Source organism: Numida meleagris, chromosome 22 (genome assembly GCF_002078875.1).
Source record: "Numida meleagris isolate 19003 breed g44 Domestic line chromosome 22, NumMel1.0, whole genome shotgun sequence".
In the NCBI taxonomy this organism is placed as follows: Eukaryota; Metazoa; Chordata; class Aves; order Galliformes; family Numididae; genus Numida; species Numida meleagris.
In genome coordinates this window covers 4,445,082-4,457,470 of record NC_034430.1, presented here as the reverse complement: position 1 = coordinate 4,457,470, position 12,389 = coordinate 4,445,082, and the positions used below count along the sequence as shown (strand labels likewise).

Genomic DNA, 12,389 nt, shown 5'->3' with positions numbered 1-12,389 from the left:
GGAGAGCAAGAAGACAGGCAGCCTGCCTGCCCAGGGCCAGCAGCTGACCTCATTACACTCTGAAGCACTGGGGCTGACAGTCACCCTGACACGTGGCTGTGTGCAGGCAGGGAAGAGCACCTGGCACCGACCTGGAGGGTGTGGAAATAGGGGAGAGCACCAGGAGGGGCTGTGAGCACAAGAAGCACGTGAGCATGCACACACTGGAATTGGAAAAACAGGCAATGAATGGAAGGATAACACTACTGCTGTGAATTTCAAGAGGATCTTACCTGTAGAGATTTGATTTAGTCTTAAAAAAAGAAGAAAACAACAAAAAACCCTCACTCTCTGTTTAAGGTTCTCTAATACTTCCTGTGCAGAAAGTGCTGCTTTCCACATCCTTAAAAACCCTGCTCCTCCTGAACCCAGGGCTCATCCATCACTCCTCAGGTGTGAGCCCTGGTTCATGCATACAACACAAACTAAGGCTCAGTCCAGAGCCCAGGGAAACTCACCAGGAGCGTTCCAGTAACAGGCTGAGAACCAAGCACAAACAGAATGGAGCACATTTAAAATCTAAGTGCTCCCCAGGAAGATATCACTTGTGAAAAAAGTCACTACATAGACAAGCATTATACGTATGCACCTAAAATTTAAAACTCTAATCTCCATCAGCATCTCCTAGGTATGCCAGAGTCAGGATTTAGCCTAGCTGACAAAACACCACCATGCTGAGAACATTCTGTTCTCTTTTAACCCACAGCGAAGTCAAAATGCAGAGATGAGAATTATATTTCATCCAGATTTCATTTCCAAAGTTCTGGTAATGCCCACCTAGGACACGTTTATCTGTAATTAGCCAGTATGGTTTCTCTATTGCTCTACACAGATAGCTTAAAGCTCAATTAACTCACAGAAACAACAGAAGTTAAACAGGCAACTCACAATATGGAAGGCCAGCACTGAAGATATGCATTTCTCATAGAACCACACTGATTTTCATCTATGCAATTCCCACGGTGTTTGGCAGGCGTCACAAATTCACACAGCTTCATCGAAGCACGATGGCAGAAAGCAGAGCTCCTCTGTCTACATTTGCATTTCACCTCTGGTCTGCATGGAAAATTCACCCAGCCTGCTCACAAAACATTGCCTCCCTGGATCCTCCAGGAACACTCTAAGGGCCAGAAAAACCTCCACACTGCTATCTGCAGCCCTACAAATGAGGACCTCCACAGCACTGGGAGGGCATGGACCTGTACCAAACAAGTGGAGGCAGCTGTAAGCACAGGCAGAGTTACCAACTTAGGTTTCCTAAGACAGAAGCCACCTGCTTAGCCCCTTACAGCTCCTCATGCTGTAAGCATGGCAGCTGCACAGAGGAACCTGGAGGCTGGGTCAGGCCAGCAACTTCAGGGGATGCAAAGAAAATCTCCAGCAGGAACAACCCTGTGAACAAGTCCTGTCCTAAGCTCCAGAAAGGTAACCAGCCTTGCACAACACCAATCACACGACTGCTGCATACTGTGTGCTTAGTCACTCCTTCATACTGGTTTTTGTCCTTTTTTCCTCTCTAGTATATATTTGTAGAAAATGCTGTCCTCAATCGGTGGAGTTCCTGTTCCTGTGATGCAACTCACAGCTCTGCTGAACAGCGGGGAAACAAAACGGTTAAGAACAGTTTCTATTAATAAGCTCAGGTTCATAGACTTAGGCAGTTAATCCCTAGTGATAAGGAATTAATGATTAACAACTCGGCTGCATGGTCTTTTTGTAATCTGTCACACGTAACCAAGTATGTCAACATAGTTCCTCGGGTAACTCCGCATGAGCACACTCATTTCTGTCCATCTATGATTCCTCTTCAGTTTAACCAACTCTGCTCCCTAAGTGAGGCGCACAAAACCAAAAGAACAAAAATTCTACTGAAAAAAAGCTTCCACGGAGGGATAACTACGTTAAATGTAATCACATTTGTTTTTGTACACGCATCGGCCTTCATGGTTTTAACTCACCCACGCAGATAAGCCCTCAAACACCACAGCACTGTCCAGAACAACATCTGATTCATGGCTCTGCACTTCTCAGCTATTACCAATGACAGGAAACACTAAGTACGAAGCCTATCTAAAAGGAAACACAGTCCACCTGACACGTCATTCAAACACAAAGTACTGAGAACCTTTTGCTCCGAACAGGAATACAACTATGTTTTCCCATGTTCTAAATGAACAGATTATGGTCACGTAGGTTGTTAGCTTAAATCAAACCTCTCTGTCAGTAGGTGCCAAGGAATGCCCAGTGAAACAATAGAGACATTGTGGCAGCCTACAGAATGCATCCACAGGGAAAGAAACTAAGAGGAACAGCCTCAGTTCCATATTTTGCTACCATTAAGACATAGCAACCTTCCAGTGTGTGGTAGTTGTCACATGCATCAGTGTGTACTGCAGCCATCACTGTCTTCAACCTGCAAATCAACCTGCATGTAAAACCCAGAGAACAACCTTAACTCAGATCTGATAAATGCTATGTGCACTCATGGTAAAACTACCACCTCCTGGGGAGGATGAGGCCTTAAAACACTTAGAGAAATTTAACCCATTCCTCTGAAAAGACAGAATCTGATTTTTTTTTCTTTAAATAAAAGAAAAAACACCCAAGCACCCAGGTCCTTACAAGAAAGCTTCCATGTAAGAAACCCATTTGGTGTATTTACTTGAGCAGGAGGTTGGTTACTCAAGTTTGAACAGGAAATACAAAAACAAACAAAAATTACCCACAGGCAAATCAACTATTGACACAGTGTTTGTGGAGACTTTCAAACATTAGGTGCTTAAGAACGCTCCCACCTTCCCAACCTCCTTCAAGTACTGCTCAGATGAAATTATTAACCAGATATCACTTGTTCCTTTTTGGGAAAAGGATTCTTATCTCAGAGAAAGCTCCCTGTGAGATCCAAACACCTGAAAGCCAGCAGCACGTGTGAAGATGCCCAACAGGAGCCGCGTGGGACAGACAGACACCCTGCTGCCAAATGCCTGGTTAACAGCAGTCAGGTATCAAAGTGATACAGCATTATAAGAAACAACCCCTCATCGTCCCACACTTCTCCAGAGAGCCTTGGTTATCCCACACTTCTGACAGCTCATTTAGCAACGATCAAGTTTGTAGCTGGATGAAAACCAAACAAAGGCTAGCAGCTAATAACTTCACCTTCCTCTCTGAATATTTCAAAGGCGTGAGAGGGACAAACAGCCAAGATACCGACGCAGTCCCAGGCAGAGCAGCACAATCACCTGTTGAGGAGCACAAGGCACACAGGCAAGCACACAGGTAGAGCAGCTGCAGGCTTCTCAGCTCCCTCGCAGGTTTTCCCCGGCAGTATTGTGGCAGAAATGGAGCGCTAATGCTGAGCTTGGCTTCCAACCTCCTCTCCATGGCCTCTGTGGGCAGCAGCGGGGTTCTGGAAACACAGAAGATATCCACTGGAGATTGGTATATTCCTGCATGGACTCATTCAACATGATGAAGAGCACAGAGCGTTTGCAGAGGAAAAGGAACATCTAATCTTATCAGCAGCTAAGCACAGCAGATAAGTAACCACCAGTGTCACAGTACTAAAATGAGACCTTCAGCAGCACAATTCCCATTTGCTGAACTACAGCATGCCTCGTGATTCCCCACCCCGATTCTATCACTTTCAGCAGCAAAACGCCAAACAGCATAAACTACCGGATCCCAAAGTTGTATTTGGGACTTTCTTGGTTTTAAATAAGCCACAGGCAACGGATCCTCACTCAGCTCCTCCAGCATAACACAGACATTGACAAACCCTGCACATCCGTGCTGCGATGTCACTGCTCACACGTCGGTGCCAGCTGGTGCCAGCCACAAACAAAACGAGCACAACACAGCAATGCTGAGCAGTGCTAAGATACGGGTACGTTCTGCTCTGCGGGCACAAACCAGAAAACACTGATGCTTCTCGGTCTCCCCAGTGTCAATTTTGGAGGCACAGACGTTCCTGAAATCCCAATCAGCGCTAGGCAACGTGTGATGCAAGATGTTACATACTGCACAGGCAATAAACAGCGCCTATTTCCAAGGGGGGATGGAGCCTTATTGGGCACAAGGAGCTCAACCTGTCACCGCTGAAGGCTCGGCAATCGGCGTCACCCATCAGAACGTCGCTTAAATCTCGTTATTTGCTAAATCCGGAGGGAATCCACCCCACGCATCGGGCACCGAGAGGCGCACACAGAACCGGGCCGGGACGCCGGGGCACAGGAGCCGCCCGCAGCCGGCAGGGGCCGAACCCCGCAACCCCCGCACCCCACGGCCCGGCCGCGGCCTGTCCGAGCCCGGGGCAGCGCTCCCCGCAGCGGGCACGTACCAGGGCCGCATGGTGCTCCGCTGCTCCTGCGCGGGCTCATGCCGGGCTGCCGGGCCTCCAGAGCGCCGGGCCGGGGGGCAACGCGGCCTCCTGCCCCGCGGCCATAGCGCCGGGCGCCCGCTCAGCCCGGAAGCGCACCGACACCTTCCGGAAACGGAACCGACCCACCGGGAGCGTCAGGGCCGCCGTCGTCCGCTCGGCTCGGCTCTGCGCTGCTCCGCTGCCGGCTGTCCCGGCTCCGCACGGGGAGGGGCCTCGAGCCGCCGCTCCTCCCGCAGCCCCGGGCGGGGTCGGCAGCGCCGCCGCGGGGGATTTGCCCACAGGGCGCGGCTTCGAGAACTGCGCAATAAGGAGGCGGCTGATTGGCTGGCGGCGCGGCGCGAGCGCTCTGATTGGCCGAGAAGCGTTGCGAGGCCGCGGCGGCGGCGTCCGGGGCGGATCGCGCGTGCAGCGCGGTGCGGTATGGCGGTCGGGTTCTGTTCGCTATCCAGAAAATAGCCGCCAGTCCGCGGGTGGAGCCGCGCCGGTCGCCATGGCCTCGGGACCCGGAGCCGCCACGCTGAAGAAGTGCCTGGACGTGCTGAGGGACGCCAGGAACGACAGCGAGCAGCTGGCAGCCCTGCTGCTGGTACGGCTGCGTCACCGCCGGGCCTGGGCCTCTGCTCGTCGGTGCTGTAAACACGCGAAAGCCGCAGCGAGGCTTCTTGCTATTTATTGTCTTTACCTTACAGGTGACCAAAGCGGTCAGAGCCGGAGAGCTGGACACGAAGACCCGGCGCCAGATCTTCGACGCCATTGGCTTCACGTTTCCCAACCGCCTGCTGAGCTCCAGGCAGGCGCCGCCGGGCTGCCCCGAGCACACGTTCCGGGCGCTGGGCCTCACCCTGCTGGCATGCTTCTGCACCGACCCGGAGCTGGCCGGCCACTCGCAGATCCTGAACAAAATCCCAACCTTCAGCGACGTCCTGGTTTCCCCCTGTAATCCGGACTGCACGTCCATGGTGGATGATGCGTACCAGTGCCTGACCGCTGTCCTGGCCACCCCCAGGGGCCCCAGGGAGCTGGTGACCAAAGGAGCGGTCTCTGCCCTGTGCCAGGCTTATGTGAATGGTGGTTATGGCTCTGACCGCGCCTTGACGCTGCTCCTGGGGCTGCTGGCTGTAGCAGAGGTGAAGTGCTGGCAGAAGGATGCTCCACACCTCCTGGCCGTGCTCAGCAAGCTCTCTGAGGAGTTTGTCCAGGCTGAAGACGTGACCAAGTTTGAGCTGTGTGAGCTTTTGCCTTGCTTCATCCCCCTCTCACCACCACTTGCAGAAGTCTCACAGGGCTCTGAGTGCTTCCATCAGCTTTACAGAGGGCTGACCAACATTCTGGGCAGTAAACTCAGCCAGTCACAGCGGGACCCTGCTCTGAAGCTTGCTGCCAGCCTCGTGCAGGCCTGTGGGTCAGAGTGGATCCCGGCAGGGAGCACTGGCAGCAAGTTCCTGGCCTTGCTGGTGAACTTGGCTTGTGTGGAAGTCCGCCTAACCCTAGAGGAGCCTGATCCCTTGGAGGTGGAGGGGAAAAAAGAAGTGGTAACAGCCTGCTATGTCCTTATCGAGATGGGGATCCAAGAGTGTCTGAAAGAAGAGGAATCACCGCTAGATGAAGCACAGAGAATGCAGCTCATGAGGATCATGGAGGAAGCATTTGGAGCTGTAGTATTTTACTTGAGACAGGTAAAGAACTTTCAAAGCAAGGAACACATTTGATGTCTGTTCACTGTGGATTTCTCTGGGAGGCTTTTAAACAGCTCCTGGAGTGCTTTAACTGGGTCTTACTGGCCTCTGACCTGCATGTGGTTACAGTATGATGCATCCAGTCTGATAGATCACAAGACAGCAAATTAACTACTCAGTGATTACTATGATTCTTGTTTTTATGATCCATCCTTTTCCTACCTCAGAATAAGAAAAAATCAGCATCTACTGTAGCTGCAGAAGTCCAGAGTGGCTCTAGCAGCTCGTGTCCATAGCTGTGTAGACACAATATGCATCTTGGCCCACTGTGTTTTTCAGGCCTGAGGTAGCTCATGAGCTGTAATTTTCTATTATCTGTTTTCTTCTTTACACAGGTTAAAGAGGAGGAGCTACAAGATCCTTTTGTATTTGCTTCTGTTCGAATCCTTGGAGCCTGGATGGCAGAAGAGACATCCTCCCTCAAGCAAGAGATCTGTGAGCTCTTGCCTTTCCTTATTCATTACACCAAGAAGCTTTTCAAAGAGGGTGGCCCAGCAGAGAATCTTCCCCAGACAGCTGGGCTGGTCAGCAGTGACGGCTCCATCTTAGGCCAGGATGCTCTGCGGTATGTATTTTAAGTACAGAGCTAATGCATTTCAACACAAAATAACTCTTTTTTCCTGTGCTCAAAGAAATGCGTCCTGCATTTAGGTCAAGTTCCTGTTGATCCTTTGCTGTGAAAGAGGCAACTGGAACTGCCACAGTGCAATGCAGCTCTCCATGTATGACTAATGTGAGATGGCAGCTGCCCACAGAGACTAAGAGGCAAGGAAAGACTTCTGGAAGCAGCTAAAGCCTTGATATGCAATAGCAAGCAGGGCAAAGAATAAGGCCTCTATAGAAGCAGATCGGCCTACATGGTCTCTTCTGTAAGATTTCAGTACATTTCCCTCAGGCATAAGGAACTCGGTACTGTGTTGCTGGCTGAGCTGATTTTGAGAGTAATTTCTCCTTTCTGTTCTCTCTGCAGTACCAATTCTGTGGCTCTTTTTTCCACCTTACAGATTTCTGCTACCTGGTTTTTGCCATTTAACAGCAGAGGACAGACCCAGAGACATCCTTATCTCAGAAGGGGCACCAGCACTACTGTGTGACTACTTTGTGCATCAGTGGGAGGTGCTGACCTCTCAGTCTCAGTCCCCAAGTCCCCTGACAAGCACCGAGATGAGCCTGCAGACTTTATGTGGGATCTTCCTTAACCTGGTTGTGACTGCACCAGACCTCATCAGGTAACAGAGCCACGGAAGCCTGTTTTAAAACCATCAGTTGGAAGGAAGAGGATGCAACGCGAGATGAACTTCCAGGATCTTTTAAGACACTTGTACTGAAAAAGCAATGCCCCTTTTCCCAGTGCCAATCACGTTACTTTTTTAATGCTGCTTTTATCAAGTGTGTCTGGCTCTGCTCAGGGTTTTCTTTCTCTCTAGGCAGGAGAAAACCTTCTCTTCTTTGATGGACACGTTGCTGAAGTCTCTTCCCTTCCTTCTACCTCAGAGGGATCACCTGGTGCTAGCAGCCAACATTGCCACTCTGGGCTTGATGATGGCAAGGATCCTTTCAAATTCAGCAGGTGAGACACATTCCTAATGGCAAAGCTGCACATTGCTCTGCACAGACAGGGGACCCCAGAATATAAGGGGAACAGACCTCATTTCAGGCAGAGTTTTTGTCACTGGTAGCTTGACAAAACCAAAATCCCAGAGGAGGAGGGAATATGCAGGCTGAATGGCTGGGAAGCAGCATGGAGCATGGTGTTCTGCTCTCCCTGGAAGCCCTGCTGCGGGCCAGCCCAAAGGGTCCCTCCTTTGGCCAAGTAGGCATTGTATCAACTAATTCATTTCCTCTTTCTTTCAGTTCTTCAGAAGACTGGCTCTGCAAAGGAATTTTTCAAAGCAGCCATTCACTTCTTGTCCCAGGCTCACACAGCCCAAGCAGACCCTGGCAGCCATGGCTTGGCCCTGGCCATATCCCCTGCCTATGTGAGTGCCTGGGATGACATCCGTGAGCTCTGGTTCCTGGGGATGCAGGCCTTGGCCAGCTGCGTGCCGCTTTTCCCCTGGCTGCCACAAGCTGTCCTCCAGGCACAGTGGCTGGAAGGGCTCTCAGAGTTACTGACACGTGTCACTGCAGCCTCAGTGGATTTCGAGCTCGTCGCTGCTTTCCAGGGTGTCCTGGTTGAGCTGGTCAGAACCAGCGAGCCATGCAGGGAAGTGATCCTGTCACACCACGGGGAGGAGTGGGCCAACCTTTATGGTATGGCAGCTTTGGAACAGTGTCTATCCAGGCAATGAAGAGCCTTTTTTCAGCAGCACCCTGATATGAAACATGAAGCCAGACACTTGCAGGACATCTGTTCAGCATTTCTCATGCACCCTTTGGTGCCAGCAAGGACAAGAAACCTTTAAGTGACCAACTCTATAGAACCAACGATGCAGCAGAGCTCTTGAGGATTTTCTCTCTCCAGAACCTGACATGCAGAACTGTTGCTGCTTCAGAACATTTCAAGATGCGCCTAATTTATCTTCTGTCAGTGTTTTGTTTTAAGAACAGATCATTGGACTATTAAAGAGGTTTTCTATTCATTTTTCAAACTCACGCAGCGCTGGGATTTATTTCTGCCCAAGGCACTGAGAGGTTGCCTCCTTCTCCCTGTAACACCTCCCAGTTTTCTCCCAGTAACCCCTTCAGAACATCACCTTGCTGTCAAAGGCCTGCATGTCAGTGAGGCAGTTTAGCACTACGAGCAGAAGGCTGCAAAAGGCAGCAAAAGGAAGAGCTTTAACTTCTAACAATAGCAGCAAGAGTAACTCTGAGATTTAGCACAGGTCCGTCCCCTTCTGGTGTGTGGGGGATGCAGAAAGGCCCTTCACCTGCTCACATCCACCACCATCATCCCAAGTTTGCCCTCTAACACGCCTGCACGAGGCACAGACACGAAGCTTTGTGGTGTTTGCTTACATTCCCTCTTGCTGCAGGGATGGGATGTGCAGGCGGAGCTTTGTGAGCTTGCACGGAAGAGGGGTTGCTCAACCTGCAAAGACCTTCCCTCTTTTTAGAGCCTCAGGTAAGTATTATGAAAATAAAATTAAGTGAACTACACCTCAACATCTCCCCGCAGACGGGGAATTACCATTTGATTTGCGGAAGAAGGAATCCAGGTGTAAAAGCACACGCACCTGTACAGAGGAGGAGTAAACCACCGGTACCACTGGCTTTGCAGCTGGGCTGCCAGCCCCAGGGCGCCCTGGGAGCAGGGGGAACAGCCTGGCTGGGGAGGAGGCAGGAGCTGGACGAGCCCAGGATGGCTTCGGCCCGGCCCAGAGCTCTGCGGGGCCACTTCGAGGCATTTCCACCAGGTGTCAGCCTAGGAGCTCTTTGGGAGAGGGAGCCCAGGCTGGCAGCTGGACACAGCATTGATCCTGCTGCCCTGCGTGGAGGGGGGCTGCGGCATCGGCTGATGGAGAGAAAAACAGAAGAAAAACAGGCGGGGAGCTGCCCCAAAAGGAGGGCTGACTGCGGGGACTCCAGCGTTACACGTACACTCAGCTCAAATTCATAAACACCAGTGCCTTACATAAGCAGAGAGGAGGCATCTGCTGTTGATCAGGAGAAGTATCTTTCTGATCTCACCAGCTCAGCCCTGAAACGTTAATGCAAGTTGAAACAAAGGTAGGTGCTACCAGAAAGCAACGCGAGCCAAGCAAGCAAATGAGAGTGCTGGACTTGGAAAAGAGCATACCTGGTGTGCGTGGGCTGGGGGCCTCCCATCGTGCCAGGAACAGCTCATCCTGCAACGTGGGGCAACTTCACTGAAACAGCCAGAAAATCACTTCAGAATTGTCAGGGAAAAAAAGTAGTAATAATAATCCAACCCATCAGATTCTGTAGCCTCAGCTCTCCCCAGTCCCACACAACACTCTGATCCCAGCCAAAGGGTGTGGGCTTCTCATTAATAAAAGGCTATCGTTAGCATTAATGAGAGATAGGTGGCTGTATCAGCAGGTGGGAGCTCCCCAGTGGCCCCAGCTCAGGGAGGTTCATGGTGCTGGGCTGACAGCATTAACCCCACACTACCTGGCAGCAGCTGCAGCCCCAGGACTGGAGCAGTCCTACACCTGGAGACCTTTCCCTGTTGCCCTCAGTGCCAAAGCAGACCACCTGCTAACACCCAGCCGTGCCCCCAGCAGCAAACCCAGAGCCCCAGAAGTCCTCCAAGCACTGGGCAGTAGGTTTGGGCCACCAGCAGGTGCCCACTGCGTCAGTCCCACATCCCTCATTCTGAATGTTCTACGGTGTGAGGACCATCCAGAGCTGGACCTGCTCGGGGTGCTCAGGACACAATACACTTCTTTCTTTCTGCGCCATGAAATGCTCTCCTGGAGGTGGCAGAGGACAGGGTGAGGGTGGGACACCAGCACCGTTCCAGGGCCACATGCCAGAGGGAATGCGCTGCGCAGATCTGCAGTGAGAAGTGTCGGTGCCCTCCTGTCCCAGGGCACTGCTCTCTGACCCCCCCCTATCTCGGGGCTGACCCCCTTCCCCAGGCTGACCCTCCTTCCTGGGCTGACCCCCTGCCCCAGCTCTGGCAGGGCAGCACATCCCAGGGGCAGTGCGTGGCCTCGTGCCATGGGGCTCTGCCGCCCAGGGCTGTGCCCACCCGCAGGTCCCGCTGTGCTGGCACTGCTCCTGGTGCAAGACATGGGGTGCAGCTGGGTGGGGGCTCTGGAGGTGACTCCTTGGCCACCCCGAGCTCTGCCAGCCCAGCCGTGGGTGCTGCTGCCAGGTGCTGCCGTGTCCCTCTCCTGCCCTGGTGCTGGGGGAGCTCCGCACAGAGCAGGATGGCATCACCCAAAGCGGGGAGCAAGGAGTGCTTTGCCTCCCAGTGCATCTGTAACACTGGGGCGAGCTCTGCAGGAACCAGCCCCTTCCCATGGCTTGGGCAACATGGAAAAGGCCCCAGAGGAGCAGACGCACATTCCGTTTTGCTGCCACAGCTTAAATGTCACGATGCCATTGCAAGCCCTGCCTCGGTGTGTTTTACTTTACCGTGTCTTTGTCCCAGGAGCACTGACAATCGAACACACACTTTCCTAAGGCCGCTCTTTGGCACTGCAGGAGCCCCAGGAGCCTCGTGCTGCAGGAGGGGACATGGCAGCAGGGATCTGCTCGGTTCTGCAGGTTCCCATCTGTGGGTGGAAGCACAACTTCCCCGCTCGCTGCGCTCACCGCGAGCACTTTGCAGGTTCACCTCTTTCAGACGAATGAAGAATCGGGATTATACGGCCGAGACGAGCGAGGGGCTCCAAGAATGAACTGGAACATCGCTGCGAAATGCAGCATGTCCAATCCGATTTTTCTCAGCAAATGAAACGGATCTGGTGGAAAATAAACACGGAACTTTCAGGAGCAGCCTCCTTGAAAAGCGTCTGGGGGGGAAGGAGAGATGCGAGCGGGTCGGCCCTTCGCTGCTCTGCACATCCCTCCCCCCTCTCCTAAATGCCATCTTTAGCAGAAATAAATTAGAATAAATGATGAGCCTTCGCCTCCTAAAGACAGGTGGCAGGGTAATATTAAAAGAAATGAATAAAAATTCATTTAATGAGCATTGTTAATTAAACCTGGAAATCAAAGAGGTCTGAGATGTGGGAATTCAGAGGAAAAATGAAAATGAAGGGAGCCGTAGCTCGGGGCAGGAAGAGCGGAATTAAATTAAATGTAATGTGGGATTGTGTTTGTTAACGTCTATCACACATCACAGTGTATTACAGTTTAGGGGAAAGTGTTTGTTCTCTGCTCGCGCGCAAATTACGTTCTGCCACGAACGGGAACTCTTGGTGCAGCGATGGGCAGCGCGGTCCCGGCACGGTGAGGATGCGGGACCCGGGCAGCAGGAGCACGGAACCCGCGAGGGCGCGCGGTCGTGTGGCTGCGTGTGCAAGCGTGCCAGTGCGAGCGTGCAAACGTGCCGATGTGGGTCAGTGTGCATCAGCGGCTGCATGTGTGCGTGCATCGGTGCGGGTCAGCGCGTTGCCGAGAGGAACACCGGCACCTCAGAGCTGCAGCCCCGTGCCACGCGCAGGGGCACGACGCTGTCATGCTGCGACCCGGAGGGAGGGCCCAGACAGGAGGAGGGAGGGATGGAGAGGAGGAGGGACGGACGGAGGGCGGAGGGGAGGGCGGCTGGGCAGAGCAGGGAGCGCTCGCCACCGCCTGCTCCGCGCTCTCCCCTCGCT

The 12,389-nt window shown here is 52.7% G+C and overlaps 2 protein-coding genes across 4 annotated transcripts in view; one reads left to right on the top strand and one right to left on the bottom strand.

The window, feature by feature from the left end:
- Positions 1 to 10,056, bottom strand: part of KIAA0319L (KIAA0319 like) — a 33,569-nt gene extending 23,513 nt beyond the window's left edge. Inside the window, exons 1-2 of one of the 3 annotated variants that reach the window (XM_021375498.1) lie at positions 9,896 to 10,056; positions 3,282 to 3,448 (exon numbers count right to left, since the gene is read on the bottom strand). In XM_021375498.1, coding sequence (XP_021231173.1) covers positions 3,282 to 3,448; positions 9,896 to 9,924 — 196 coding nt within the window. In that variant the 5' untranslated portion in view covers positions 9,925 to 10,056. Of the gene's footprint in view, positions 1 to 3,281; positions 3,449 to 4,378; positions 4,518 to 9,895 lie in introns of those variants that run through there. The other 2 variants (XM_021375496.1, XM_021375497.1) reach the window with 2 other exon arrangements.
- Positions 4,872 to 8,723, top strand: NCDN (neurochondrin). The gene is made up of 6 exons (XM_021375505.1): positions 4,872 to 5,006; positions 5,110 to 6,096; positions 6,492 to 6,721; positions 7,161 to 7,385; positions 7,584 to 7,726; positions 8,011 to 8,723. The coding sequence occupies exons 1-6, from the start codon at positions 4,911 to 4,913 to the stop codon at positions 8,445 to 8,447; spliced, it is 2,118 nt and encodes a 705-aa protein (XP_021231180.1). The 5' UTR covers positions 4,872 to 4,910; the 3' UTR covers positions 8,448 to 8,723.

Coding starts and splice junctions, on each gene's coding strand:
- NCDN (XM_021375505.1), top strand. CDS start 4,911: ATGGCCTCGGGACCCGGAGCCGCCACGCTGAAGAAGTGCCTGGACGTG. Junction 6,722..7,160: donor TTAGGCCAGGATGCTCTGCG/GTATGTATTTTA, acceptor TCCACCTTACAG/ATTTCTGCTACCTGGTTTTT. Junction 7,386..7,583: donor ACTGCACCAGACCTCATCAG/GTAACAGAGCCA, acceptor CTTTCTCTCTAG/GCAGGAGAAAACCTTCTCTT.